The sequence below is a fragment of the Oscarella lobularis genome, chromosome 13, assembly GCF_947507565.1.
Source record: "Oscarella lobularis chromosome 13, ooOscLobu1.1, whole genome shotgun sequence".
NCBI lineage: Eukaryota > Metazoa > Porifera > Homoscleromorpha > Homosclerophorida > Oscarellidae > Oscarella > Oscarella lobularis.
Genome location: NC_089187.1, coordinates 2,126,968 through 2,143,459, shown reverse-complemented (window position 1 = coordinate 2,143,459; position 16,492 = coordinate 2,126,968). Strand labels below are relative to the sequence as shown.

The following is a 16,492-nucleotide window of genomic DNA, read 5'->3' as shown; positions in this document are numbered from 1 at the left end:
GATCATTCGAAACGAAAACAACGCCCTCGAGGGGCAATTCATTAGAAGAAGTAAGTCTCATGCACACACACGACGTCATAATTGCGTCAATTAATTAAATTAATCACGACGTCATAATTGTGTTTATTAATTATGACGTCACTATTTTAATTATTCAACTTCCTCGCCACTTTTTCTAAATTCGCTTTGATTATTTCGTTGCGTGGATCGAGCCGCAGGGCTTCATTGTATTTCTCTCGCGCCGTGGAATAGTCGCCCTGCAGAGAGAAACTTCGGTTAGGGGACCCCATACTGTATGCTACCTTCAGATGATAGACTGCTCCCAAGTTCATCCACGCCGAGGCGTGCTTAGAGTTGATATGCACGGCTCTCGAGTAGGCCTATAGAATTCATTTCTAGTTTGAAATACTGGGGACGTACGAGTCTTGCCCGAATTGCATCGTCCAATTTATTCATGTCCTTTAGAAGATTACCCTTCATGTAGAGCACCTCCGAATCGGTCTCGCCTCCCTCTTCCAAAACCCGCACAGCCTGCGAACAAACACTCGCGCCGTTTACGCATAAAATCCCAAAGTGTAGCGAGGAACCTTTTCGAGATTCTTAGTGTTAGATAGTAGCGCTGCTAAGTGCACTCGGGCGCTCGACTCCCCCGGACGCGCTTGCAGGAGACGTTCGAGCACGTCGATCGCTTGGGAAGCGTTTCCGAGCTTACTCAAAGCGTGCGCCTTGAACGCAGAACGGCTACAATGCGCGCAAGTCTAATAGGACAGCGTTACGTAGTTCTGATGGACTTCGACGTCCTCCGCAGCGTCGATATTGAGCGCCTCTCGAAACGCGACAGCAGCCTCCGCATACCGTTCCGTATTAAACAAAAGACTTCCTAAATAATTCAAAGTCGTGCCTGTTCTCTTTATGTCTAAGGCCCTATAGTAGAAAACTCCCAATAAACTTGCCCTCTCTCTTACACTGACTTACCGCCTGTACAGTTTCTCCGCTTCGTTCGTTCGACCCATCGTTCTCAATAGTCTACCCTTATTCGTCATCGCGACGCTGTGATTGGGACTGATACTTAACGCTCGATCGTAGCTCGCTATCGCCTTCTCGTTGCGCTCCATGCGAACGTAGTGAGCTCCCAAGTTGTTGTGGGCGTCCGCGTGCAGCGGATCGAGCGCGATCGCGCGCTCGTGAATCTGCAACGATTCGTCGAGACGACCCTCGGCTCCCACGACGCATCCGAGAACAGTCCACGCGTCGACGTACTTGGGATCTAATCTAGAAGATAAAATTATAAGGGATCGCATTTTTTATAATCTATATAGTTTATTTACCTCACTGCTTCTCTCAGCGCTTTCTCGGCTTTATTAGTTTTTTCCTGGCTGCTATGCATACAACGTTGCAGATGATTAGACTCTCAGTGGTTGTACTATTACCGGTATAGGTTTCCCAGATTAAAATAGGCCCTGGAGTGCTGCGGATTAGATTGAATAGCAGTCAGATAGTGCTTCTCCGCCTAACAGGGGTTATACGTTAGAAACCAGGGAGAGTCTAAAGTCTGACCTCTGGGTTGTCTCCAAGCAGCGTTCCCAGGTTGTTGTTTGAGCTGGCGTGCTCTGGGGCGTATTTCAAGGCGAGCCGATAGTGTTCGATCGCCTCGTCGTTTCTGTGCGAATCTTTTAGGAAATTTGCGTAATTGTAGTGCACTTTGGCATTGTGGGGATTATCATACAGCGCGGACCTTTGAGAGAGAGAAAGGAGAAAGCGCTATGACTCCCCTCAAAAAAGACGTGGTGGTATAGGAATTTCGTACCGGAATAGAGTTTCCCTTGATTGCCAAACCATATTTCTTGCCACTGTTTTCCACATGAGTAGAGCAATAAGTAGAGCAAGAGTCGTTTTGAGTGCAATCGATATTCTATCACCGAGGATTTTCTGTAGTTTACTATAGCCTTGTACAACTAGTAGGCAAAAACCTAGACTGAATAAGGGGGAAAGAAAAATTCCTGACTCGTCTTTGTCTTTGTAGAATCGATTCAACCTTGGTATGTAAAGAATTCGCTCAGCAACGACGAATCCAACTCGGAAGAAGATATTCGAAGCGGGAAGAAAGGGCAGGACGACTAAGGTAAGCCCAAGCAAAACGACACGACATTCAGACGACTAGAAAAAATAATTGACCAACTCAAGTCAGAAAAAATTACGTGCTCTTTTACCTTGGCTTTCAAAGCCTTGAAAACGAGACCGCCGAAAAATAGACAGAAAACAATAGTCGATGCGTTTCTTATATCGGTCACGCGCTCGACCAAGGGTATACTTCCCATCTGCCAATCGTAGCATAGAGTGATAGGAGCCAATAGGAGCTGCGCGTTGAATGCGAGCAAATAGACGTAGGTCATCACTCGAGTTGACGTCGCGTTAGCAAACGAGGCCGGATTATCTTCGGCAGAAAAATTAGGCAATTGACCGTTGAGCATCCATAGGCGAAAAGCAAGTAGGCAAAAAACCTAGAGAAATTTGAAAAATACGGTTTATTAGGAGAATCAATTTCTTTCTTACTGTGACTGCTATTGTTATAAATCTTAGAAGAAGTGGCCTGGCTTTGGTGAACAAAGCATCCCAACTGGGTTCTTTTATTAATCTAAAGAGAAACGATGATACTTTATATGATGTTTAGTTAGGACTTTGTACTCTTCCGTTCCGCGACGAGACGCTATTAGGACGTCATAGATAACGTAGATGGCATAGATAGTGATTCCCTGCTCTTTGCAGAGCATGGCAACGGCTCCAAACATTAGACTCAATGCAAAGTAGGCCGGTCTCAAAACACACGGAAACGGCGCACTTTCACACGTCGAAAGACATCTAACGTAATAGTATAAGTAGGGTCATCAGTAGTTGGTCAATTCTCTACCTTATGTACAGTTCTAGTCCTAAAATAACGAGTAGACATGCTAGCAGTTCCGCTCTCCCCACGACACCAGCCACCTACAGTGAATCCGATAAGATAAGGATACCCGTTATTGATTTTTGTAGTACAGCTTCAACGTGAATAGGATGTACTGCAAATAGCAAGGCCGCAGCCAGAGCGAGTCCGACGTCTCCCCAAACCCATTTCGCGCAAAATTTAAAATATGCCAAACAAACGAGAGCGTGAAGACAGACGTTAGTCAAATGATAACCAAGGGGCTCGATGCCGTGCAACTGATGATTGAGCCGGAACGTTAGTATCGTCATCGGACGATACGATTTGTGGCTCGTGTTGCTCGACATCGATTTGCCCCAGAAGTCGTTCTCGAAAACGGACGTCAGACTCGCTGATTGGCGAACGTCCGCGTTGTCCCGTATCGCGAATATGTCGTCGTGAACGAGCTCGTGATTGAGCGTGTTGACGTAGGAGATAATCGATGCGGCTGTTACGGCCGCGGCGGCGCCCGTCCAGCGGATTGGGGCGTGACTCGCCATCGGTGTTTACGGGAAGTTATGCATCGGCGCTCTACGCCCGTATCGGAGCTGAGGAAGAAGAAGAGAACGTCTTTGCTCGTTTTTTTTAGTGCATGGAATTTAGTGCTGCATGAATGTAGTAGCAGCTTTTGATCTCCAGGGTATGGAGACAAAAGCGACGCGCGTTCGCTTAGGAACTTGCGCGCTGCAAGTTCCTAAGCTAACGCGCGCGGAGCACGGTTGCATGGTCGCGCGCTTTTTCTTTGCGATGAAAAGTAGGGGAAACTATGTTCAAAATTTTATTTAAAATGTCCCGGATGTAAATAAAAATTCAAAAACGTTCTCTCCCGTCTTCCCCCTCCTCCTCCTCCTTGGCTGTCCCGTCGCTCCTGCGCTGCCGCTTGACCTCCTGGCCAAGCGGTGGGACTGAGACTGCAGTCCCCACAGTGGACTTTAACCCAAGTCCACAGGGGAAGGGCACATTATCCTCCAGCCCTCAAGGAGCGAGACTTTCTCCCAAGTCCCCAGGGGGACAGCGGATTAACCTCCGGCTGCCAGGGAGGGAGGTGCACATTATCCTCCAGCCCACAAGGAGGGAGACTTTGACCCAAGTCCCCAGGGGATGTCTTCGTCTACTTCTTCTTCTGTCTGCATCTAAAAATCGTCGGATTGGTCAATTGCTGCGTTGGGTGGAGAGGAGAGAACTGAAATCAAAAGAAAATTAGTGCATTCTAATCAAATCTACTGCCTTCTTTACCTTAAATGACTGAAAGAAGACTGTGGAGGAGGAGGGAATTGATCCATGTCTTGATATTAACTTCTACAAAAAATGCCAATCTTAGCCAAAATTTATGGCGTGAGGTCAATTTGGCCTCGCGACATCAAACAGGCAACCGGTCCCCGTTGTTTGATCAGAAAATTTTGGAATTTTGAGAGATGAGGTTTTCGACCAAAAACCGTGTGCTATAGCTCACGGATGCTAAAAAACCGCATCTCACGGATTTCCAAGTAAATGCGCTAGATCTACTCTACTTTACTCGTATAACAACACTACAAGGTCAAAAAGTTAGTACCGGTCAAATTTTGCACAAAAAGACCCACTTCCGGTACACATTAATATTAGTCACGCCTTTTCCGAAAGCCCAAAATTAGCACAAAAGACAAATTTGAGATGGTAGGGTCAACAAGACACTAAAGACCTATCATTAGACGCAGAAATCTTGGAATTCTGAGAGATAAGGTTTTGACCATGAACCATGAACTATATATAAATAAATACAGTAGGTGAGGGATGCTAGAAAACTCTACCTCGCTTATTTCGAAAGAAAGGCGGCAAATCTACTGCAATGAAACAAAGCCAAACAGTTTGTTCCGATCAAATTTCGGACAAAAAGTTCCGGGCACATTTATACTAATTATAGTTACGCTTTAAAATTTTAGACGGCATGAAGTAGATAATCTTTGTCTTAGACACTTTGATCAGCACTGACTCGCTACCCAACTCATTCAGGCAAAACGCGAAACAGACTCTCGACTCTTTGGGGGCTCTTTTGGGGCTCTCTAGGCTCTTTTGCAATACGATTAGTGTGCGATCAGAGCAAACGGACAAAAGTACGGACAGGGGAGCCCTTTCGAATCGCCATCGTCTCTTTTTACTTGCATTTTCACTTCCTGCTTATAGCTTGCTCGAGTGCCTTGGCAACGCGCGAGAACGACGATTGAAGCTTATACGTGGTGTCCTAAAGAGGGCCCCATATATCTAGGTAGTCATTTTCACAACACGATAATCTGGTCGCCTTTAAACTCATTCTAGCGCTTTCTTGTTGCTTTCTCGACGTCATTTTGCAAGGCAAAACGCAAACGATACGCAACTGCAGTCGATACGAAATGCCGGGCGTCCCGGATCACGTGGGGGCCATGCGGTGGAACTTTTTGCACTATGGAAAATATAAAACAATACTAGAGAATGATGGCCCGGTGTTCACCGTGTTGCCATCATGCAGAGCCTCCCACCGCTTACCGTACGCGAGTGCATTACATAGTGTGACGTCATAAATTTTATGTTGCCACATATTCACGTAGTCATCACTGCCCTTATCCCCTACAGCTCAGTCCTACCTACATACTGTACATACCTACATAATTGCAATGTTTTTCTAATTAGGCGCTTTTCTGACGTATTGCATTTCATAATTTGCTCTGTATGCATGTGTACGGGTCATATTTCCTGTTACCCGTACACGCGTACATACCCACCCACATACTGTACATGAGTGGATACTTTTGATTGTGACGTCAGAGCGTGACAATCAAAACTGTCGTTTCGGTTTCTCAGCACATTTATAAGGCGGAAAATGGCACAGATCAATTGGAAACAGAGGTTTCTAAGCATTTTTTCCGTTCATGAAAGAAAAAACGCTTTATTCGCGCCGTAAATCGCCTTTTTTGGGGCACCGTTTTGGGCCCTATGTCGCGCATGCGCTGTACAAAAAAACGGGTTTTTCATTTACGTCACAATACCGAGCGTGACGAACAGACAGACAGACAGACAGACAGACAGAAAGACAGACATACATACAGACACTTCCGGCCCTAAGATCACGTTTGAAAGAGCCTCCCTCCGTCGTTATACGGGCTCCACCCGTACAACTGTGGTGGTCGGCTCCATAAGCTCCTTCCAACTTGCTCTGGCGGCGGTCAGATGGTCTGTGGAATATCTCGACTTGAGTTGGCAGTGAAAGGAGCTGCCGTCGACTTTTCTGTTATGCCACACAAAGGTGATCCTCATCAGTGGGAAGTTCGCGTTGGTCAAAACAATATCGTGTCTGTTATATGCTACTTTAGAACTACACCAGACGGTAAGGTGTGTATATAGGACCTTGGGGTATGGTATAATTAACTTACGATGGGTAGTTGTAAACGTTACGAAGGACTGCAGGGAGGACTGTAAACCAGTACCACGGGTCGTCGCAGATAAACCAACGCTAGGAATTTTATCCCGCGTTTGTCCAGGCTCTAAAAAAACTTTGAAATGTGGCATTGGCAAAACGGATAAACAGTGGACCTTCAGAAACTGCAAATTTTGTCAGTACATGGCTCTAGAAAATATAAGTAAGGCAACATTTGTTTCAAAATAGATAGCTGACTGATCGTTTTTGGTCTAGATGACGGTGATGGAACTGTTAAAAAAATCCGCGCCGGCAAGCTGAAGGAGTCAGCTACAACGATGACAGATTCGGCAATATGCTTCATATCGGACGTGACCAGAAAAATACGCGCAAACAACGGCTGGTGTCAGGTTGTTCCTACGCCCAAAGACGTCAAAACTCTCTGGACGCTGACTCAAGCACGCATGCCGTGTGCACTGACTTGCATCGATACGACTATACGCACTTATACGTACTGACCTTTAGAAGTCGTCACTACATTGCAGTTACTGCTGATTTTTGCATGGATTTGATGTACTTCGCCGGCACTATCATAGCACACCTACGCAGCAAAACAAACAAAAAAGCAGCACGGTTTCGAAAACCTGTTATGCTGCTCTAGCAAACACTCCACGAACAGCCTTTCGTAGCCTGGCTATTTCATCCTCGTAAGAGTCGTCCTTTCTATTCCTTAGGTCAAGCGCATTCAGATGCTGTAGAAACTCAGGAACATCCTTCAGGGATCCGTTCAGTAGCACGGGAACGACTTGTTCCTCTCTGCGTCCTCTTTTCTCGCTGAATGCAATTTGTGCGTCAGAACGAAAGCTCCTAATCTCCTCGTTATTCGCGTTTTCTCCTGTCCCTATGAGAACCAAGGAGCACTTCTTTACTGCCTCTATCAAACAGTCGACGGAACTGCGCTTGATTGCTTTGAGGTCAAAAATTTTTATGCGCTTGTCTATCGCGTATAAAACTTTCATGACTTTCGTTTTCATAAGACGGTTATGACAGGGCATATTGAGACACACGACATCGCAAAATTCGTCATCTTCATCAACTTCGGAAATTACTTCGTCAATTGACGCATTTCTCTGTGTTTCGTCAACCACGTCGTCAATTGATGCATTGCTCCGTGTTTCGCCAACTACCGGTACTTCGTCAATTAACGCATTACTCCGTCGTCTCTTCACATAAAAAAAGGCTAGCGCCGAAATCAAAACCACAATTCCTCCACCACTGATAAGGCCAATATATAAGATAGGAAGTTTAAGGCGAGAGAAGGAGTGTTCCTTTATAGTCGCCCACCCAGATTTTTTTGACGAGGCAATAAGTCCATACTTAACACTTATCTCGACGTTGGAACTGTCCAACAAAAAAAATGCAATTAGTCTTTAGACTACCGTTAGGCAAAACAGAGTTGTTTCTTTTGTATAGAACCATAATTTGAAATTGGTTGGGATTGCACCTAGGTTGGTAGTTGCTTATGTTCTTTAGAGGCGACGGCACTATTCTGCACGAATAGCCGCCCAAATGTTCCGAACACTCAAATGAGGTCTTATGGGTGTCCAGAGCAACAAACAATTTTTCGGGACAGAAAATATTCGTTTTCAAATAAACGATCGCCGACGTGTGCGGAGGAGAGAAGCTGCAGTTCAACATCATTGCAATGAGATTAGACGAAATCGCACTAATATTAAATTGGTCGACCCACAACAATTTTTATCAGCCGGAATAAGTTTAACAGCTAATGATATGCTGCGTGAGCGGCCAGGTCCGTCGCTATCTGAAGGACAACATGGTATACTTCCGTAATCAATGGTTATTTCGAAATCGTCTTCGGTTTCTTTGGTAAACCGCGGTTTGGATCTTTGAGAAATGGTACCCACATTCCAGCAGAACGTCTCCGATCCAGAGTAATTTATGCCCAAAATTTGATTAATATAATAGGCCTTTACTTGAACGGGTGCGTTTGCCTTTTGAAAACAGTCACCTGAAAACTCCCTTGTTTCTTGACATAAGCCAACAGAGACGTCGTAAGTAAAATAATGAATTTTGCCATGCGGAGGCGATCCCTGAGCAGTAAGATTATACTCCCCTTTGCTAAAAATAAAACGATAGGAATTACGACAAAAAATTCTCGCGCGCAGCGCAAAACCTGTTTGTAAGGTCAACAACATAACCAAAACGCTTGCTGACAGCATTGCACGGTAGTTCTAAAACAGGTTTTAATTAATTAAGTCAAATTGAGTACACGGCAGAACAGAATGTATCATAAATACATACATGCCCTAATTCTTACCTTCGCTGTCCTTGTGAGAACTTGAAGCAGCAATGCACTCCTTAAAACTGGCGTATTCTAGGTCCATTCTCTCACTGCGGCAGTGGTTTATTGCTAATTGTGACGAAAAGCAGCCACCGGTACGGCTTTTAGGAAGCGTATGACGACAGTACAAGCAAATAGGAGCCGATTGGTTTGTCAGTATGGACTTCGCCGAGCATACGTCGTGAACGCAGTCGTCGCAATTTCTGTAGACTCGGCATGGGTTGAGATTGTCGCTGAACGAGCCGCTCCGCGTCGTCGTCGTCAGACTCGAATCTGCCACGGTGCCAGAGTCGTTGTAGGAAGAAGGAGACAGTCTAGTACCTACAGTAGAAGCAGAAGCGGCGTCACGTAGACTGCAATTTGATGGGGTCTCACGCACTGAAATTTTTACTACCAGAGGCACATGAAGCGGTTGCAAGAAGAAAGAAAACAAGCCAACCGACGCTGCCCATTTGAACTGGTGGCTCGAATTCGGTTAGTTTCACCATGAGCTCGGAGTCCTTCTATGATTCACACACGGATGTAAGTCCCCGATTCACACATGCGTATAACGCGTACGTACCGTCTGGGTCACGTAGACCAAACCCGGTCAACTTTAGGCAACTACCGGTAATTATAGCTTTTCACAAACAACTTTTGCGCCAAGAAATAACGATATTAGGGCTAATGCCTTACATCTACCAGGGGTAAATTAAAAACGCCTTATTTATACTTACGGGGTTTTGATCGCGCGCTAATCGTGCGGTGACGTACTGTAGCTTCAGAACAATGAACGAAGCTCGAAAGCGAGGTTTAGCGCAAAAAATAACGGAACGATTAGAATCGATCTAAAAAGCCAGGTAAACGGAAAACGGAACGTCGCACCTCGCGAGGTCGTTTTACACGGAAATTCTGAGACGGAGCTTATGACCAAAAACCATGGGCTATAGTTCAAGGATGCTAACAACTCTGATTTCAAAGAAAGGCGCTTAACTACGTCAACAATGACACAAGGTCAAAGAGTTCATGCCGAACAAATTTCACGCACAAGAAAAAGGTATTCTTACTACTAATGATGGAGTCACGATTTAAAATTTTAGACTGAGATAAATGCATAACAGCATACTAAAGCCGCGCACATAGAACTTGTGGCTTTCCTTGGTTGGGATCAAACGTTGGGTCCCTATATAGCTAGTGCTGATCAAAGTGTCTAAGGCAACGATTGTCCATCGCTTGAGATTCGTCTATGGGGGTACGGCGAAACCGAGACTCTCGCCTGGGGCTCTGAACTCGTCGTAAAACAAGTCGAGGTCCCCTTTGTTTTTTCGAATTGCTATCGTCTGTTTTACCTGTATTTTCGCTTCCTGCTTGTCCCAGAGTGTTCTTTGAAGGAAAGCTTGCTCGAGCGCCTTGTCAATGCGAAGCGCACGTGGTGTCCTAAAGAGGCCTCTATAGTCATTTCACAAGACGATAATTTGGTCACCTCTAAACTCATTCTGTAGCGTTTTTTCGATGCTTTCTCGACGTCGTGTTGCAAGGCCAAAACGCATTTTTAACGGACGTTATCCCGGATTGCGTGGGACCGCCAATATGCACTCCCCAGGTTTCCCCGTTGAAAGCGAAAAGTCGATTGCAACTCCTAGAGATTATGCTTTTCGTAGTGATTCTGACCTTCTGCCTCGCTACCGTTTCAGCGACGACTCGGTGGGGATTCTGTTCGAAGCCTTCCTACGTGGAAACCTTCAAGTTCGTATGGAGAATGAACGTGACATACAGGCAAACTGAACGTTACAACCCGAGCGTAAAACTTTTCCCGCCTAATTGCACATAATACGTAGATTTCTTATTAATTTTCAGGCGGCTGCGCTGAAGTCATGGGAAATTTCTTTCTCTAAATTGCAAAATTGCCATCTAAACTGGCCAGGAACTCTCTGCACTATAGATGATATAAATCACCGCATGTCGCCGTACACGGTCCCACAGCATAATCGTGACAGTGACAGTGGTCAGATAGTCTGCGGAATAAATCGACTTGAATTGGCAGCAAAAGGAGCTGTCGTCAATTTTTCAGTTTCGCCAAGCGAAGAAGATGGTCCTTCTACGTGGATAGTTGACGTTGGTCCGAACAACATCGTTTCTGTTACATGCTACCATAGACTTAAAACCGACATACACAGTAAGGTGGTAATTCAAATGTGTCTATGATTAGCCTACGATGTACTGTAGTTGTACCTATCGATCCTTCTGAATGCAGAAGTCCAGGATATCCAATGTTCAAAAATGGCACCTCGACGCTAGGCATTCTATACGGCGTTCTTCCATCTAAAAGAAATCTAAAATGTGGCATTGTCAGCAAGAATGACCATTGGATCTTTCGTAACTGCAAATATTGCGAATACAGGGTTCTAAGAGGAATAAGTAAGGCCAAGATTTTTTCACACTAAGTAGGTCACCTGATCGTTTTTGGCATAGATAGAACTACTGACGTTAAGAAAATCAACAAGCGGTCAAATCAGTACACGGCGAGTTTCGCAATGTGCTTCATATCGGACGTGACCAGAAATTCCGCAAACGACGGCTCGTGTAAGGTTGATTCTACGAGCAGTGGTGGTGAAACTACCTGGAAGCTAATTCAAACAGGCATTGCATGTGCAGTGACTTGCATCAGAATCTGACCTTTAGTAGTCGTCACTACATTGCTGTTACTGCTGATTTTTGTATCGATTTGTACTTCGCTGACACTATCATAGCACACCTACGCAGCAGAAAACGAAAAACGCAGCACAGTCTTCATTAAAAACATGTCACGTTGCTCTAGGAAACAGTCCATGAACAACCTTTCGTAGCCTGGCTATCTCATCCTCGTAAGAGTCATCCTTTCTATTCCTTAGGTCGAGCGCATTCAGATGCTGAAGAAAATCGGGAACATCCTTCTGGGATCCGTTCAGTAGCACGGGAACGACTTGTTCTTCACTGCGTCCTCTTTTCTCGCTGAATGCGATTTGTGCGTCAGAACGATGGTTCGCGATCTCCTCTTCATTCGCATTTTCTCCTGCCCCTACGAGAATCAAGGAGCACTTCTTCACGGCCTCTGCCAAACAGTCGATGGAACTGCGTTTGAGCGCTTTGAGGTCAAAAATCTTTATGCGCTTGTCTATAGCGTATAAAACTTTAATGACTTTCGTTTTCATAAGACGGTTGTGACAGGGCATATTGAGACACACGACATCCCAAACTTCCTCCGACTTTACGCTTGTACTGTACGTGCCACGAGATCTTCGTCTCTTCACATAAACGACAACTAGCACCGAAATCAAAACCGCAACGGCACCTCCACCACTGATAAGGCCAACATATAAGATAGGAAGTCTAAGGCGAGAGGGGCTAGGCAGATGCCCTTTTATAGTCGTCCACCCAGATGTTTTTGACGACGGAATAAGTCCATACTCGACACTTATTTTCTCTACGTTGGAACTGTCAACAGAGAAAGTGCAATTAGTACTTACACTGTTAGGCCAGACCGTCTTAGAGTTGTTGCTTTTGTATTGAACCGTAATTCGAAATTGCTTGGAATTGCACTTTGGTTGATAGTTGCTTACGTTCTTTAGAGGCGACGGCACTATTCTGCACGAATAGCCGCCCAAATGTTCCGAACACTCAAACGAGGTCTTATCGGCGTCCAGAGCAACAAACAATCTTTCGGGACAGAAAAGATTCGTTTCGAAATAAACGGTCGCCGACGTGTGCGGAGGAGAGAAGCTGCAGTTCAACATCATTGCAATGAGATTAGACGAATTTCTAGGCTCAAAATAGTCTTGTTTCTCCGACCCACAATGGCCTTGACTAGCCGGAATTATTTTAACAGTTAATGATATGTTGTGCGAATTGCCAGGTCCGTCGCTATTCCAAGGACAACAAGGCATATTTCCGTAATCGATTGTTATTTCGAAATTGTCTTCGCTTTCTTTGGTGAACTGCGGTTTCGATCTTTGAGAAACGGTACCCACATTCCAGCAAAACGCATCCGGGTAATCTTGACCCAAAATGGAATCAATAAAATAGGCCTTTACTTGAATGGGCGCGTTTGCCTTTTGAAAACAGCCTGATTCAGAGTCACGTGAAAACGCCGTCGTTTCTTCACATAAACCAACGGAGACGTCGTAATTAAGAAAAGGAATTTCGCCATGAGCAAGTGACTGCCGCTGGATAGGACGAAACTCTTTTTTGCTAAAAATAAAACGATAGGAAATTAATTAATTAATTAATAGGACACAAAAATTTCGCGCAGTGCAAAACCTGCTTGTAAGGTCAACAACATAACCGTTCCGTTCGCTTATGGCACTACAGGATAGTTCTAAAACACGCGACGTCAAATTGAGCTGCATGGCAATGCTCGTCGGCTCACGTGCCTTCGCTGTGAGAAGCGCCTGTGCACTGCTGAAAATTGGCGTCTTTTAGGTCCATCGGATCACCAGGCCGTCTTTTTCCCCCTCTAGAATGCATGGGTTCACTAGCAGTAGCAGCTGGGCTTGGGCCGTCCCAGCAGTAGCTTTGATATTTATTTGACGAAACGCAACCACCAGAAGGGGTTGGAGGATCCGTGTAAGGGCAGTACAGGCAAACAGAAGTCGATTGCTTTGTCAGTATGTACTTTGCTGAGCACACGTCGTGAACGCACTCGTCGCAATTGCTGTAGACTCGGCAGGGATCGGCATTAAAATTGTCGCCAAACGAGCCGCCCGTCGGACTCGAATCTGAGTCGTTGTAGGAGGAAGGAGACAGTGTAGTACCTACAGTAGAAGCATCACGTATATATAGAAGTGTCACGTCAACTGCAATTTGATATAGTCTCACGCACTAAAATTTTTAGCACCAGCGCAGGAAGCGGCTGCAAGAAGAAAGTAAAATAGCCAACCGACGTTGTCCATTTGGGTTACTTTCGATATGAATTCCTTACACATGCGCACCGTCGCGAACGCGACTCGGAGAACTTTAGGCAACTACCGGTAATTTAAATTATAGCGACGATTAAATTTTAGCAACTATTTTTTTGCGCCAAAAGCAACGATATTAGGGCTAATGCCTTAATTTCAAAAACGCCTATTTATACCTACGGGGTTTCGCCGTGCTAATTCGTGCGGTGACGTCGTAGCGAAGCTTCAGAACAATGAACGAAGCTCGAAAGCGAGGTTTAGCGCAGAAAATAACGGAACGATTAGAATCGATCTGAAAAGCTAGGTACGAGCGAAAGCGGCCGGTCGACGGAAAACGGAACGTCGCACCCCGCGAAGTCGTTCAGACAGCACGCAGCGGTGAGCGCATTCGTTCGACGGGCAGAACATCGACGGAGGGTCCCCCCTGTCGCGTAGGAAATGCGAGCCGAACTAGTGGAAACGATCGACAGCCGATTGGAGCAGTGGATCGAAGACGCGTGTCGTTCTATGAAAAACGGGCAAGACGAACGCCGTCAAACGATCGACGAAGAGTCGATAGACGGCGGCGGGGACCCAAGGGGGTACGTCAGCTAGTCTAAGGAACTTCTATTCGAATTTGCACCTTGGTTGTCAAACAGGAAGGCTCCTCACAAGCGCTTGCCCTATAAAGTCTTCTGTCCAAGGGATTCGCTTCTAACGTATACATACATACATCTATATGCCTTTGGGGGCGTCTCACATGAACCGCGTTTCGTTAGAACAATGCTCAAAACGGAACACATTCAGACAATATACAATATATTCGTCGTCGTGCTTATCGTGATGGGATTCAATACGTTCGTCTATGACGTACTAGAACAGGGCAGGTAAGGGAAGTGTTATTACAGTACCCTCTCTGTGTCTCTGTGACAGTCTCTCTCATAAATAAATCTTCTATACTGTATTTCTTTCTTAGACTCGTTTTTGATTTTTCTCACATATTCTGGGCGTTCGGCGACTTTTCGACCGTGATCACCCTATGGATGGCCATGCAGGCGCAAGCTCTCGTCATCTATCCCCTATTTCAATTCTGGATACAGACGCGACGACAAGCCAACGCCAGTGGCGCCGTCGACGTCGCGTCGTTCATCGTCTACACGTCGTACCTACTCCTCTTCTTCTACTACCCCATCTCGATGCTCGCGACATTGGATCTACCCCCTGCCTCGTCTATAGTAGTCGCCTGTGAACAGGTATGGGGAGAAGAGGAATGGGTGTCACTCACTCGAGCGTCTTGGGCTTTTGTTTCTATCAGATGCGTTTTATTATGAAAGTGCATTCGTTTATTCGAGAAAATGCCGCTAAGGTTCTATACCCGTCCGCAGGTATTCCATCAATGCAGTTATTAGATGGATACCACGTGTGTTTGATTTAGAACTGGCGCCGGGTCTAAACAAAGAGATACCGGGATTCTCTAGATATCTTTATTTTCTTTTTTGCCCGACGCTCATCTATCGAGACGTGTATCCAAGGTAAAGCGTCACGTCTGTTTCGGTGTTAATTATTAATTATTAAAACCGAGTCTTTCACAGGACGCCTGAAATTCGTTGGTCATACGTCGCAACTAATTTTGCCCAGGTCACAGTCCTTTTGACTTAATTAACAAAAGCGTTTATGGAATATCTAATTGATTCAGGTTGCTGCGTGTTTGGTATACACGTACTATATGTTTTATCGATTTCTCATACCCGTCCTGCAAAACACAGGCAAGGCTCCGTGGAACCTAAGGTAAAGGATCTCGTCTAGAGTGGGAGCTAAGTGTTTGCACGGTCTTTTTAGGAGTCTCGCCATGGCTGTGTTCAGCTGCATACTACCCGGCACTATGGTCCTTCTGTTAGGATTTTTTTCGCTTCTGCATTCGTGGTTAAACGCGTTTGCTGAAATGACGCAATTTGCTGACCGGCAATTTTACAAGGTTTCACTCCGTCTCCTACAGATTCGGCATCCGTTTCCCTTACTATTCATTTTAGGACTGGTGGAACAGTCGTCAGTGGGGAACGTACTATCGAACGTGGAACGTGGTCGTTCACGATTGGCTTCACAGTTACGTCTTTAGAGACATGGAAAAGGTCTGTTTTTCGTTTTTTCTCTACCGTCTCTGTTTTGGTTCTAAAGTCTCTCTTTCTCTCTCTCCCTCTCTAGTTCTTCAGTTACAATTCTCGTTGCAGTTCTATTCCTCGTTTTGCCGTCTTCGTTCTCTCGGCCGTCGTTCACGAGTACGTTCTCGTATGCGCCTTTCGGTTTTTCTTTCCAGTTCTCTTCGTCATGTTTGGCGGTTTTGGACGTGAGTGTACTCGTTCTAAGGGGCTCTCTAAGCTAAACTCTTCTCGTCTTCTAGTGGGATTCATCTATTTGACTAATCACCGCCAATCTCGTTTATGGAACATTTTTATGTGGCTCATGCTGTTCACGGGCTGCGGCCTTCTCATGTGTCTCTATAGTCACGAGTGGTTTGTCCGTAAAAATTGCCCCATGCCAAATGTAAGTGAATAGACTGTCTCTACGGGAAACGTTTCTCTAATATTTTTCTTAGGCAACGTGGGCTGATTACATCGTTCCGCGCACTCTAACTTGCAACTACGGCGAATGATTGCGAGTCCTAACAAAATTCGAATTTTCCGCTGGCGCAGACTTTTATCTAGGTATAGCCAATTAGCTATTGACTGCAGCGCATTACACTGATTTTTCTTGAGTATGAAATAAAATACCGTATCAGCACGTAGGCTGTCTATTTTTTCTCTGTGTACGTGGGGGAGAGAAAAGGGGGGCCTTCCGTGTTTGCAAACCGTTGGGTGCCGTGGGAGTACATTTTATTCCGCATGTGGTGTAATTTTGTGCTGGTACCAACCTTG

At 45.5% G+C, this 16,492-nt stretch overlaps 3 protein-coding genes and 2 long non-coding RNA genes across 8 annotated transcripts; 2 read left to right on the top strand and 3 right to left on the bottom strand.

Annotated features, from left to right (window-relative positions):
- Positions 1 to 16: 16 nt before the first annotated feature.
- LOC136194917 (protein O-mannosyl-transferase TMTC1-like) lies at positions 17 to 3,458 on the bottom strand. Of its 2 annotated transcripts, XM_065984169.1 has the most exons (16): positions 3,034 to 3,402; positions 2,909 to 2,982; positions 2,686 to 2,859; positions 2,554 to 2,635; positions 2,211 to 2,501; positions 2,036 to 2,157; positions 1,808 to 1,975; positions 1,558 to 1,735; positions 1,431 to 1,510; positions 1,329 to 1,379; positions 976 to 1,272; positions 777 to 924; positions 588 to 725; positions 430 to 531; positions 303 to 380; positions 19 to 257 (listed from the first exon to the last, which is right to left on the bottom strand). In XM_065984169.1, exons 1-16 carry the CDS (start codon positions 3,265 to 3,267, stop codon positions 147 to 149), a joined length of 2,328 nt encoding a protein of 775 aa, XP_065840241.1. In that variant the 5' UTR covers positions 3,268 to 3,402; the 3' UTR covers positions 19 to 146. The 2 variants fall into 2 exon arrangements, with proteins under 2 accessions (XP_065840242.1, XP_065840241.1); XM_065984170.1 differs by having other exon boundaries at positions 17 to 380; positions 3,034 to 3,458.
- A 220-nt stretch (positions 3,459 to 3,678) lies between these two features.
- LOC136194922 (uncharacterized) lies at positions 3,679 to 4,543 on the bottom strand. Its single transcript, XR_010671725.1, has 2 exons — positions 4,196 to 4,543; positions 3,679 to 4,142 (listed from the first exon to the last, which is right to left on the bottom strand). It is a non-coding gene; the product is annotated as an uncharacterized lncRNA (long non-coding RNA).
- Positions 4,544 to 6,850: 2,307 nt separating this feature from the next.
- LOC136194522 (uncharacterized) lies at positions 6,851 to 10,229 on the bottom strand. 3 transcript variants are annotated; one of them, XM_065983676.1, is made up of 7 exons: positions 10,151 to 10,229; positions 10,017 to 10,104; positions 9,251 to 9,321; positions 9,068 to 9,191; positions 8,665 to 9,009; positions 8,521 to 8,578; positions 6,851 to 8,465 (listed from the first exon to the last, which is right to left on the bottom strand). In XM_065983676.1, exons 4-7 carry the CDS (start codon positions 9,174 to 9,176, stop codon positions 8,024 to 8,026), a joined length of 954 nt encoding a protein of 317 aa, XP_065839748.1. In that variant the 5' UTR covers positions 9,177 to 9,191; positions 9,251 to 9,321; positions 10,017 to 10,104; positions 10,151 to 10,229; the 3' UTR covers positions 6,851 to 8,023. The 3 variants fall into 3 exon arrangements, with proteins under 3 accessions (XP_065839748.1, XP_065839749.1, XP_065839750.1); XM_065983677.1 differs by having other exon boundaries at positions 9,068 to 9,188; XM_065983678.1 differs by having other exon boundaries at positions 9,251 to 9,291.
- A 12-nt stretch (positions 10,230 to 10,241) lies between these two features.
- On the top strand, positions 10,242 to 11,462 carry LOC136194521 (uncharacterized). The gene is made up of 5 exons (XR_010671658.1): positions 10,242 to 10,270; positions 10,329 to 10,468; positions 10,525 to 10,843; positions 10,894 to 11,085; positions 11,140 to 11,462. It is a non-coding gene; the product is annotated as an uncharacterized lncRNA (long non-coding RNA).
- A 2,201-nt stretch (positions 11,463 to 13,663) lies between these two features.
- LOC136194519 (sterol O-acyltransferase 1-like) lies at positions 13,664 to 16,358 on the top strand. The gene is made up of 16 exons (XM_065983675.1): positions 13,664 to 13,673; positions 13,825 to 13,856; positions 13,906 to 13,979; positions 14,037 to 14,182; positions 14,240 to 14,299; positions 14,360 to 14,467; positions 14,557 to 14,833; positions 14,896 to 14,965; positions 15,016 to 15,112; positions 15,173 to 15,218; positions 15,277 to 15,368; positions 15,420 to 15,555; positions 15,611 to 15,709; positions 15,783 to 15,924; positions 15,979 to 16,121; positions 16,174 to 16,358. Exons 2-16 carry the CDS (start codon positions 13,835 to 13,837, stop codon positions 16,228 to 16,230), a joined length of 1,569 nt encoding a protein of 522 aa, XP_065839747.1. The 5' UTR covers positions 13,664 to 13,673; positions 13,825 to 13,834; the 3' UTR covers positions 16,231 to 16,358.
- The last annotated feature ends 134 nt before the right edge of the window (positions 16,359 to 16,492 follow it).